Genomic DNA, 12,336 nt, shown 5'->3' with positions numbered 1-12,336 from the left:
TGAAATGACTGGCTCAGGTCTCACACTCAGTGGCAGAGCCAGGATTTAAGTGTCAATAAGTGGGATTTCTCCATAGTGGCTGGCAGAAGGAAAATAGTTTCTAAGAAGCACATTTTATTCAGTATTACAGACAAAAAGAAAAAGTATTCATAATTGTTTTTCTCTGTTGTCAAGACGCGTAAAACGGGAACTTAGTGACCATTCACTGCCCAAGTAAAAAAAGTGAAGCTAAAAGAAAGCAGGCCCCTTCAAAGAAATGTGGATTTCGCTCTCCTTCAGCAAGAAAAGTTGTTTTCCTCCACAGTCATGCATCATTTCACGGTCCCACTGGGCAGAAAGGGGCTCATGAAAATCCTGCAAACTAGGCTCACGTGTGATCTCCATCAAACCTTTCCTGACCGCTCCTCCCCGCCAAGGCAGTTACTTTTACTGCTCACAGAATAAATAAATTACATTTGCGTTCTGTGCCCAGGTCAGCCAGTCTGGGCACTAGGCACTACATACTAAGCGCTTGACGTTCGCTGTCTCTTTTTCACCCAAACACATGTGCACTTCCCCTTCCCGTGCAGGCCGAGGAGAGATTCAGGTTATGCGCGGGAAAGAATATTTCACTGAATTTGTCAGTCGCCCATAGCTCAATCAACAGCAATCGTGGCGTTTGATTATTAACGCAGCAACGCATAATCTCGATTATTCCTCTTATAATTGTATAGAAAGGCCATTTTAGTAAGAAAAGTAAAACTCAGAAGTCAGAGCTTTGCCCAAGATTACACCACCAGTTAAAAAAAAAATCCGATGTTCGAGCCCACGCCCCGGAAGGCTCCAAAGTCCCCGTGTTCGCCTAACTCAGATTCCTGCTGACCCAGAAGTTCTCTGCCAACGTGAACCTCGCTAACATAGCAACCAACACGTTCCCACGTTGCGGACCCCAGCCCACTTCGCGAGCACCTCCTGCCCTGTTGACTCCGCCCCGAAGCGCGCGTGGGAACGCGGCGTTCTCCCCGGGGCTGCCCAGGTCGATCGCCTGCGCGCATCGGGGAGGGCTTCGGCTGCCCCCACACCAGCAGCTTCCCAGCCTCCGCCTCCCCGCCGCCCGGCGCACGCAGGGGCCAGCGCCCGGGGAGCGCGCCGCAATATTTTTCTTTTCCGCCCGGCACCGCCGCGGACACCTCACATCCGGGCGCGCGGCGGCGAAGGCGGTGCTGGGGCCCGGGTGCGGGGAGGGAGTTATTAAGGGGGAGGGGTCCGGGGAGGAGGGGCGGAGGGCTGGGCCGCGGTTACGGCGGCTGAAGGGAGACAGCCCGAGCTGGTGGGGGGGGCGGGGCGAGAGCGAAGGCCGCGCGGAGCAGCCCTCGGACCGGCGCGGGCGGCGGGGAGGGGAGCGGCGGCCGAGGTACCGAGTAAGGGCCGGGCGGTGTATGGGGCGCTGCGCGCCTGGGTCCGCAGTAAGAGAGGGGGCGCGCTGCGCTCCGGGGTCGCGTGCGTGAGCGCAAGCGCCGGGGCGCGCGCGGGGGGCGAGCAGGGGCGCGAGGCCAGTTGGGCGGCCGGCGGGCAGCGGGCGGCCTGGCGGGGCCCGAGCCGCCGGGCCGCGCGGGCCGGGGTGGACGGTGCGGGCCTGCGCCGGCTCCAGCTCGGAGAGCCGGCGCTGGGGGATTTGGCTTCCCCTTCCCACCAGCCTGCCTCCCCTCGGTGAGTATGGTCTCCACCCTTCCTCCGAAAGAGGCCGCTGGGCCGGGGCCTACGCGAGAGGCCGGGGGTTGGGGTTTCGGCCCTGGAAGCCGAGTTTCGCAGCTGGAGAAGGAGCTCGCTTCTTCCTTGTCATGGGCACCCCTGACATGTCCACAGGTGCGGCCGGCCGGGCGAGGAGCGCTCGGGCCCCGTCCCCAATCCCTGGTCTCTGATAACAAGGGGCAGCTGGCGCCGTCCATTGGCAAGTGACAGGCACTTTACCACAGCCCTACTTCCCGGATCCCCAGCCCCAACCCGTCTCCTACCTGCCCCCACTCCTGCAAACTTCCCCACTACTGCCTGAACGGCCTTCATGGGTTGCAGCGACTAGTCTTGGTTTCTTTTTATATTAAAGCTGCTTAAAGGTTGTACCCTGATTTGGGCACGTTCCGCCTTTGCTTAGAGCTCTTTATTAGAAGAGACATCCAAGTTCCAGTGGTTCTATTTCTAAGTAGGTTGCGGTTTATACTGTAATTTTTGGGTGAGGGCTTTTTTTTTAAAAAAAAAAGTAGTCATTTTAAGCGATAAGAGCTTCAGTTTCTTAAACAGTAAGGATTTCTGAAAATATATTGTTCTTAGTGACAGTTTTGTCCTGATTTCTTCCAGGTGTAAAGAACTGTAGACCAAGGAGCCATGGATAGAAGTGTGGGTGAATCAGAAAATGGAGATGCTTTCCTAGATCTGAAGAAGCAACCAGCCTCCAAATCCCCCCATCGCTATACAAAAGTAGGCTTTGTTACTAATGAAATAGTGTTTCTTTATAGGTGAGGAGGTTAGTAACATTGTATAGGCATTTCATTAGTAGTATTTGAAATGATAGTCTCATTCTTACTCACTATGTGGACTAAATATTAACCAGATTTAGTAAAGAATTGCTTAGAACTTTTTCTGGAAGAGTTTACACTAGAATTTGCTTCTAAGTAGTTTTCAGGTAAAGAGAATATGGTCTTAGATCCCATGTGGATTTGTGGTTCAATATATGTTGGCGTACAAGTTCTGTAACGCGTGTGTAGCTGGTATGTTGTTGTCTTATGTGTTGTAGAGTAAGAATTACAGTTCTGGGATGCCACACGGAAACCTTCTCTGCTGCATTGATGTTTCCTTGAGAGGTGAACTCCTCACAGGAATGCTCTTTGATTTGCCTGGCTAGGAAAATCAGATTTTTAAATCTTTAAAATTTTTTTTTTGCTTTTTAGTACTGAACATGCAGCATATGAAAGTTCTCAGGCTAGGGAGTTGAATTGGAGCTACAGCTGGTGGCCTACGCCCCAGCCACTTAGGGATCTGAACCGAATCTGCAACCCACACCACAGCTCTCAGCAATGCTGGATCCCTGACTCACTGAGCAAGGCCAGGAATCAAACCCACATCCTCATGGATACTAGTGGGATTTGTTTCCACTGTGCCACAACGGAAACTCTGGATTTTTTAATTCTTTTTTTTTTTTTTTCCCCTCCCCTAACTTCCAGTAAAGTGGATGTGGAGTCACAAAAGTATGACTTCAGTCATATTTACCCTAGCTAAAAATTTATGGTTTTAAACTCTAGATATCTACTTTTTCTGGAGAGGTGGATTGAGTATCACCACATGGTTGTGTATTTATTGAAGTTACTGCTTCACTATTTTGTGGGCTACTGAAGAGGTTGACAGAAGCAGTGAATTCTTTCCTGGTTCCCTGAAGTGTATTAGGCTGGAGTACATAAAATGTGCTTGGGACTGTTGACAGGAAGAATTATATTCTAGTTGGGCCTATATCTATATTTTTTCAGTATGTACCCAATCAAAGACTCTAGTGTGGGTATTGTCTCTGGCTTCCCAGGATGCTGATTGGTTGGTATTTTAAAGCCAGGCTCTGTTTTTGTACTCATGCCACTACTCTTATCTACTCAATAAAGTATCAAATGCTGTTGGAGTAACATTCATTTTTAGCATTAAAAAAAAAAAAAACTTCTAGAGGAAAAAGTGTCTTCGAGTGTAAAAGGGATCATGATTAATTGCTATCCTAACGCAGCTTGTTTTGGTTTAACAATGTGAATTGATAGAAAGCACTTTATTTGTTCATTTGGATTTGTTGCTTCCCAAGCAAACCTGAGAGTGCTTGAATAGTGTTAACAACTTAAATTCATTACCTAAAATGTTGACAGGTGAAATCCAAATGCAGAAAGGCTTATTAAATGAAGGGGAACCTATTTGAGCTGCTTTTATAAGTTCATGAGAATTCAAGTTTTCCAGCACTTTTTGAATAAAAATTCTGACTGGTACTTTACTTGCAGAATCCAGGCAGATAGGCTTTTTTTTTTTTTTTTTTCTCCCGTCTTTTTGCCTTTTTCTAGGGCCACTTCCTGCGGCATATGGAGGATCCTAGGGTAGGGGTCTAATCGGAGCTGTAGCCCCTGGCCTACGCCAGAGCCACAGCAACTCGGGATCCAAGCCACATCTGCGACCTACACCACAGCTCACAGCAATGCCAGATCCTTAACCCACTGAGCAAGGCCAGGGATTGAACCCGCAACCTCATGGTTCCTAGTCATATTCGTTAACCACTGAGCTACGACGGGAACTCCAGCAGAGAGGCTTTTGAATCACTTTCACACACTGCTCATAGGTTAGCTTGTGTATATCATCTTTAATGTCTGTCTGTCTTTATGCAAAAGACATTTTAAGGAAGATATTACTAGTGTCTCTTAGGGGTAGAATTTATGTATAGCTGCAGAAAGATTAAGAAGCTCAATTTTGACAGTTCATCCTCAGAATTCTGCCATACTTAGATAAATGGGCCTTAAAGAAATTTTTTAGGTTAATAACAGTGAAGTTTAGACTTAATGGTCTTCTTTACCAAATTTAGATACAAGTAAGTTTACTTTTCATTCAAGAGGATTTAGTTAACGGCCATTTTAAGATCGTGTTTAGGCAGTGTCAGTGTATTATGGTAGTGCTTTCATATATGTTTCTCAGCACTCCAGTAATTTTACGGGGGATTTGAGGCAATGTGAGCCTTTTTTCCTTCTGAAGGAAGCTTAAAAACAATCCTGTGTTCTGACCACTATAATAAATGGTCTTTTGGTTCCACAACTGGAATAATAACTGAGCCATCCTCCTCCCAATCTCCATACTGCAGTCAAACTATTGGAATAAATAAAGCATTTGGTATGTTTCTGCCATGTCAAGGCCACAAGTTAGAGAGTTTAGAAGCAGTGGAAGGAAACTGTCCTCAGTGATTTCTACAAGTAACGTCTTTACTTTCGTAATTGTGGAATGTTTACTACAAGGTCAGAAAAGCACCAGTCAGGTGAGAGGGCTTCTTAATTTTTGACCCTTCTCCATTTATTTATTTATTGGCCACACCCACCAGCATATGGAAGTTCCCAGGCCAGGGATAGGATCCAAGCCACAGCTGTGACCTACACCACAGAGGTTGCAACACCAGATCCCTAACTTTCAGTGCCACAGTGAGAACACTGACCCTTCTCCATTTAGCATTCCGCTGTTTGATTGGATAATATTTATAATCTGTTCAGAATTTGAGAGTTTTTCCCTTGTGAAGGTGGAGGAGATGTTTGGCTGAGTGCTTTTCAGGATAATAGATAAGTTTCCCTGTGTGTTAGGACATTCTTCAGTGCGGCTTGCTTCAGAAGCCTTAATGTGTCTGGGGATCACCTATGAACCTTGGTAAAGTGTGAATTCTGATTGTTAGGTCATGGGTGGACTTGAAATTTGGCTTTATACCAGCTCCCAGGTGCTGCCCATACTGGTGGTCCACTGACCATGCTTTGAGTAGCAAGGCTTTAGTCTTCCATAGAGCACTTGAAATACGGTATTGGATGTTGTCAGGCAATTCAAATGCATAGTTACCTCTCGGGGTTCAGTTAATATGTGTTGTGCTTTTATGAATGTCTCAAGAACTCAAGTTAGAGTCACACTGTATACTTTCAGGCCTACTCCTAAGCCTTACTGATTATTAATTTGAATGGTTATAAGTGGATTTATCATATGCTCCTGCTATCCTGAGGGTCTTGAACCCTTAATTTATAAGCCCGGTCATGTCCATTTTGCCAGGCCAGATTCTTAAGACCAAAGACTATGTTTTGGTAGTATTTGAGTATGCATTTATAAAGTGACTGCATTCTTTTGAAAGGCTCTGGGAGATTATAGAGTGGGATCTCATCTCAAAATCATGGAATAAAAATGGTTTAGACAGTGGTTTTCAAAGTGTGGTCCCTGAACTAATAATTTAGCATCATCTGATAAATTGTTAGAAATACCAAGATATGGGACCCTATCTCAGAAGTATTGAGTCAGACTGTAGGGGTAGGGCTGGCCATTTGCATTTAACAAGTCTTTTAGGGAATTCTGACTCAGATTCAAGTTTGAGAACGATTACTTTAGGAAACAGGAGGGAGTGATGCTTATTAGTGGAAAAGCTTGACTCATTCAGCTTTTTCTTGCCTTCATCAGAGGTCCCTGTTTACTAGTTCTTGAGGTGTGGTACCTGCCTTTCTATTAGTGATACCATCTTCGGCTTGAAATCTGCAATAGACATGCCTTGGATTGTCCCTCGTTTAGATCCGTATTTTTTCTTCAGGTGAACAGGCTGGTCTTTTTAGTCTGAAGAGTATACATCCTTAATGCTGTTCCGCCTTTGTTCCTGTATCTTGCCACTGACTCATTAGATCCTGTCGCTTGCCAGTTGGATAGGTAATAAAAGCAGAGAACACTCAGAATATTCAGTTTGATGCTGACCAGTGTTAACCATGCATGTTAAATCTACCAGCTAAAAAAGAAGTAGATTGGATTATCTGAGCTTAGTTTCATGTGTGCTCTTCATTGCCTTGACTAGCTATAAATTGGCACCATTTTAGTTATCAGCGTAAGGATCTTTAAAGGAGGCCTCTCTAATTGTGGCTGATGGGTGGTCGGTCACAGTGGTACTTCCATGTTTATGTCTTTGTTTTAAAATCATTAAGAAAACAGACAAGCAACTAAAGTGGACTGACTTGAGTAATCCTTCTAGCCTTCTTGGAGAAAAATCAGTTGTGAGACTTGGAGCCAAGCCTATGAGAGTATCCTTTGATTTAAATTTTAGGTTGAAATCATTAGTCAGACGGTCAGTTTTTGCTATACAGAGATCTCATGATAATTTTGTAGGTATCTTTCATAAAGTTGAGTGGTAGCCTCTAACAGGTGGCATTTCAGTGAGACACATAGCTACACACTTAAGCTAGTATAAAAACAGGGATGCCTGTGGAGTTCCCACTGTGGCTCAGTGGTTAACGAATCCGACTAGGAACCATGAGGTTGCCGGTTCGATCCCTGGCTTTGCTCAGTGGGTTAAGGATCCGGCGTTGCCGTGCGCTGTGCTGTACGTTGCAGATGCGGCTTGGATCTGGCGTTGCTCTGGCTGTGTAGGCCAGCAGCTACAGCTCCGATTAGACCCCCAGCCTGGGAACCTCCATATGTCGAGGGAGTGGCTCTAGAAAAGGCAAAAAGACAAAATAAATAAATAAAAATAGGGATGCCTGTTTATATTGAGGAAGGCAGAATTGTGGTATAAAAAAAATCATTATACCATCTTAATGTTTCAACTGTCCAGAAAACTTAATTGGAAGTTCTAAGAGGGGGCTGGCTGGCATTACCAGAAACACTGTCTGCTGACTCTTCTTTTCTACCTGTTTCAGTTTTAAGTCATTTTGAAAAGTTGGGGAGTTCCTGTTGTGGTTCAGCAGAAATGAATCTATTATCCATGAGGAAGCAGGGTCGATCCCTGGCTTTGCTCAGGGGGTTAAGGATCCAGCATTGTTGTGAACTGTCATGTAGTTTGCAGACACGACTTGGATCTGCCATTGCTGTGGTGTAGGCCAGCAGCTACAGCTCCGATCAGATGCCTGGGAACCTCCATATGCTAGGGGTGTGGCCCTAAAAAAACATAAATATTAGTTTAAAAAAAAGAAAGAAAGGAAAGTTGGGATTCAGGGTCCTTTGCCCCTTGGGATCCTCTCCTCCTCATTCATGGAGGGAACTTCTAGCTAGATAAGGAGCCAGCCATATCACAGCTGGAACTTCTGACATAGAAATTTGTGGGCAGGGCCTTCGATTCAGAAACAGGTACTGTGAGAGGAATTAGGGGAAGCCTGCCCAAGGAGGTAGCAGTTTGTTGAGGGTTCCCAGTGGTCCCATGAGACAGGGACAAACCCAACACTGAATGACAGAGCTGCTGGATGGGGTTGTGCACCTTTCCTTGTCCTCTCAAGAGAAGCAGTAGAGAGGAGAGGAAAAGGGCCCAACTGAGCTCCTCAGCCTGGTTTAGGATCCCCCACTCTGTCACCTGTTTAACTTGCTTAGCCTTCAGTCATATACTTCTCTGAATCTCATCCTTTCCCTCTGTGAAATGTAGATGGAATAGTATCTACCCCATAGGATTTATGTGAGGAGTAGATGAGAAGATGCATATCAAGTGCTCAGAAAAGTGGCTGGCACACAAAAAGTGTTGCAAACTGTTTACACTGTTATAACGGTAGGGGGAGGTACTGAAAGATTGCTTTTTTAGATACCAACTTTAGATCAAGATGCTTATTTTTTAAATATCACAGTAATCATCTCCATTTCAATATCAAACCAGAGAGCACTTTTTTTTTTTTTTTTTTTCCCCGTTGGTCTTTTTGCCTTTTCTAGGGCCGCTCCCAAGGCATGTAGAGGTTCCCAGGCTAGGGGTCAAATCGAAGCTACAGCTGCCTGCCTACGCTGGAGCCACAGCAACACGGGATCCAAGCCTACTCCACAGCTCATGGCAACGCCGGATCCTTAACCCACTGAGCAAGGACAAGGATCAAACCTGAAACCTCTTGGTTCCTAGTTGGATTCGTTTACCACTGAGCCACGATGGGAACTCCAGAAAGCACTTTTTTTTTTGTCTTTTTTGTTGTTGTTTTGTTGTTGTTGTTGCTATTTCTTGGGCCGCTCCCGTGGCATATGGAGGTTCCCAGGCTAGGAGTCCAATCGGAGCTGTAGCCACCGGCCTATGCCAGAGCCACAGCAACGCGGGATCCGAGCCGCGTCTGCAACCTACACCACAGCTCACGGCAACGCCGGATCATTAACCCGATGAGCAAGGGCAGGGACCGAACCCGAAACCTCATGGTTCCTAGTCGGATTCGTTAACCACTACGCCACAACGGGAACTCCCAGAAAGCACTATTAAAGATGTAATGCTACCACCCTAAAAATGATTTTCATAAATTTCCTTCTGGTATTTATTGACCTGCCTACTTAATGTTTTAGATTGCTTTTTGTCAGTTGTATCAACACATTTAAAAACCAAGGTTTATTTTTTTATTTCTTGGGGTTTTTTTGGCTTTTGTTTTGGCCATGCCTGCAGCATGTGGAAGTTCCCAGAATTGAACCCACACCACAGCAGTGACCTGAGATAAAGCAGTGACACTGCTTTGTCCCCAACTCACTGTGCCACAAGATAACTCCAAGGTTTATTTTTATTACATTGGCTAGATCAGCAAAAAAGATATGAACAGGAAAAAAACAAGCTTTTTTTCTCCACATTCCCACTTTCTTACCTTCATATTATTCAGTAGAAGGAATTCTTTGCATTAAATCAGCCATCATTAGAAGCTTGAGTGAATCCAGGTGCTGAATCTTGATCATCAGCTCTGCAGGATCCTGACCTGCCTGTAAGAGCTATTGTAAATGGCATCCCTTTAGCAGCAAAATTCATGAATATGTGTGTGTGTGTGTGTGTGTAGAATGTATGCCATGCACCCACTGTGTTGTTAGTTCACCACTGCCCTGGCTGTGGATTCCACTACCCCATTGTGATCTATTTTTAAAAGCTTTCTAATCCTTTCAGAAAACTCATGTGACTCAGTAGACTGAAATATCAGGTCAGTCAGCAACTATCTGAGTGCCTGATGGGCCAAGCCCAATGTTAGTGGGTGTGTAGAGGGTGGGGACCCAGCCCAAATGCTGCTCTAAGGATATCTGCCTTCTTTAAGAAGAGCTAGGGACACACAGGTGAGGTACTGGGTCACTTCCAGGGTGCTCAGACCATAAACATAAAAAATATCCATGGTAATTATTTTTATTTTTTTTATTAAAATTTTTTTATTTAAATTAAAAAAATTTTATATTTTTTTAAAATAATGGGTATATTTATTTATTTAGTATTTTTGCCTTTTCTAGGGCTGCTCCCTCGGCATATGGAGGTTCCCAGGCTAGGGGTCAAATCAGAGCTGTAGCCCCCGGCCTTCGCCAGAGCCACAGCAATGCAGGATCCAAGCTACGTCTGCAACTCATACCACAGCTCACAGCAACGCAGATCCTTAACCCACTGAGCAAGGCCAGGGACCGAACCCACAATCTCATGGTTCCTAGTCAGATTCATTAACCACTGCGCCACAACAGGAACTATGGCAGTTATTTTTTAAATTGGCTTATTTTACTCTTGTGAATTGAATTCAGCTTACAAAGGTAAAGAATATTTCTTTCATCTCCTCCTGTGTCAGAATGTTATCAGAATGCTTAGCTGCTGCTTCATGGGATTTCTGCAGAAAGAAACTGGATAAGGAATTAACTAATGTTGTTTTGGGCTTAAACTCATATCATTTGGTTTCTCTTTTAATTCTGATCACTGAAAGTGGGTGTCCATATTAGTAATTTCCAAATAGATTATTTGGAAAGGCTTGGCAAATTTTCTTTAAGGAAGGCTGCTAAAACTAAGAAAATGTGTTTATACTTCTTTAGGTGTGGGACTCTTAGGCAATTAGTAGCTGGTTCTTGCCTGGTCAGGTTGTAGTCACCTGTGCAGAAAGTAAGGTCGCAAGTAATCACTCTTCTTTATCCAGATGATAATTTTAGTGAATTTGTCCATGACCAATAAGTTCCTGTGGGTTGTTAGGACTCTACAATGTACAGGGAAATCTCATGTTCCTTCCTGAAATACTCACAGGGAAAGAGCACTCCCAGTTCAGAAGGGGCACACTCCAAGTGTTTTGCCTTTAGCCAAAGTTGAAGGTTTTCTTTGAAAATATCCCAAAGGGGTTCCTTTCCAGGGACAATTGCTGTTACGGGCTCTTGAGAGGCTGGAGAGTGTTGAGGCCAGGGACAATAGTTATCTGCCTATGCTAGCCACTAAGCTTGGTACACAGGAAGTGTTCTGTGGACAGTTATGAAAATGCAAACTTTGTGTTGATTTAGCTTATGGTTTTTCTCCTCCCCACTTAAGTGGAGGATCCTCTCAGGCTGGGATACCATCAGAAGCAACTTAAGGCATTGCTGAAGGTAACAGACTTAGCATTCTAAACCCCATAAGGAGGATCATATTTTGAGAAACATGACTGGTTTAAAGCACTACTTCTTAGGAATTCCCTGGTGGCTCAGTGAGTTAAGGATCTGGCATTGTCACTGGTGTGGCTTGAGTTTGATCCCTGGCCCTGGGACCTCCGCATGCTGTAGGCAGTCAAAAAAAAAAAAAATCACTACTTTTTTTTTTTTGGTCCTTTTTTTTTCTTTTTTTTTTTTTTTTTTTTTGCTATTCTTGGGCTGCTCCTGCGGCATATGGAGGTTCCCAGGCTAGGGGCTGAATCAGAGCTGTAGCCACCAGCCTACGCCAAAGCCACAGCAACTCGGGATCTGAGCCGCGTTTGCAACCTACACCACAGCTCATGCCGGATCGTTAACCCACTGAGCAAGGCCAGGGACCGAACCCGCAACCTCATGGTTCCTAGTCGGATTCGTTAACCACTGCGCCACGACGGGAACTCCAAAATCACTACTTTTTAACCTGTGGGGTCCATTGGAGGTCTCTGAATCTCTGTTGGATAAACACTCATTGCAAAAATAGTACATATGTGTTTTGTACATGGTTTCCTTGATGCCATGAAACTGGTTTAAGAAGTACTGTTCTCAAGAACAGTATAGTGTGACCTAGATATTCCCAGCAGCTGTTATAATCCAATAATTATTTTGTTTTCCCAGTTCTCAGCCTATTAATGAAGAAAACGTCTCTTCGTGCTCCATGGACAGCTGGGCTGTGTCTTAGCCACTGCACATGGTCAGAAGCATACTCTGACACAAATGGTTAATGCCTCTTTGCAGCTGGCTCACTGCTCTACCTTATGCTCTTATAGGCCTGTCAAGTTTATACAGTCAGTTCCTTGAGCTTTCATTCACAGCTAGTATACACCAAGCATGTAAAATCAACAAAGAAAACTGGAATAATATGGGAGGGAAAGTTAAAACATTTTTATTTTTTTACCAACCTGAGCCATTCTTTTGCATCTGAGAGTAGTTGACACATTAATCTGTGATTAGAGTGATAAGTCTGTAAGAAGAGAAACTAAAACATTAACCTCTAGTAAGTGAACCTCTTAGTTTACTTAAAATATTTTTTATTGAGATGCAATTCACATAAGTCATTCCTTTTAAAGGAATGTACTATTTTGTGGTTTTTTGTAAACTGACAAAGTTGTACAACCATCACCACTATCTAATTCCAGAATATTTTCATGTCCGCAAACAGAAACTCCACCCATTGGCAGTCACCCCCCCTCCCCAACCCACATCATTCTCTTCCCCTAACCCCAGGCAACCATTAACCCACTT

At 44.7% G+C, this 12,336-nt stretch overlaps 1 protein-coding gene across 5 annotated transcripts in view; it reads left to right on the top strand.

Moving 5' to 3' along the window:
- The first annotated feature begins 1,278 nt into the window (after window positions 1-1,278).
- The window catches only part of EIF4ENIF1 (eukaryotic translation initiation factor 4E nuclear import factor 1), a 48,677-nt gene continuing 37,619 nt past the window's right edge, over window positions 1,279-12,336 (top strand). For 2 of the 5 annotated variants that reach the window (XM_047759404.1, XM_047759400.1), the window contains exons 1-2: window positions 1,552-1,689; window positions 2,335-2,454. In XM_047759404.1, the coding sequence (XP_047615360.1) occupies window positions 2,362-2,454 (93 nt within the window). In that variant the 5' untranslated portion in view covers window positions 1,552-1,689; window positions 2,335-2,361. Of the gene's footprint in view, window positions 1,401-1,519; window positions 1,690-2,334; window positions 2,455-12,336 lie in introns of those variants that run through there. The other 3 variants (XM_047759401.1, XM_047759402.1, XM_047759403.1) reach the window with 3 other exon arrangements.

This window comes from Phacochoerus africanus, chromosome 15 (genome assembly GCF_016906955.1).
Source record: "Phacochoerus africanus isolate WHEZ1 chromosome 15, ROS_Pafr_v1, whole genome shotgun sequence".
Classification (NCBI taxonomy): Eukaryota; Metazoa; Chordata; class Mammalia; order Artiodactyla; family Suidae; genus Phacochoerus; species Phacochoerus africanus.
This window is presented reverse-complemented; position numbering and strand designations above follow the sequence as displayed.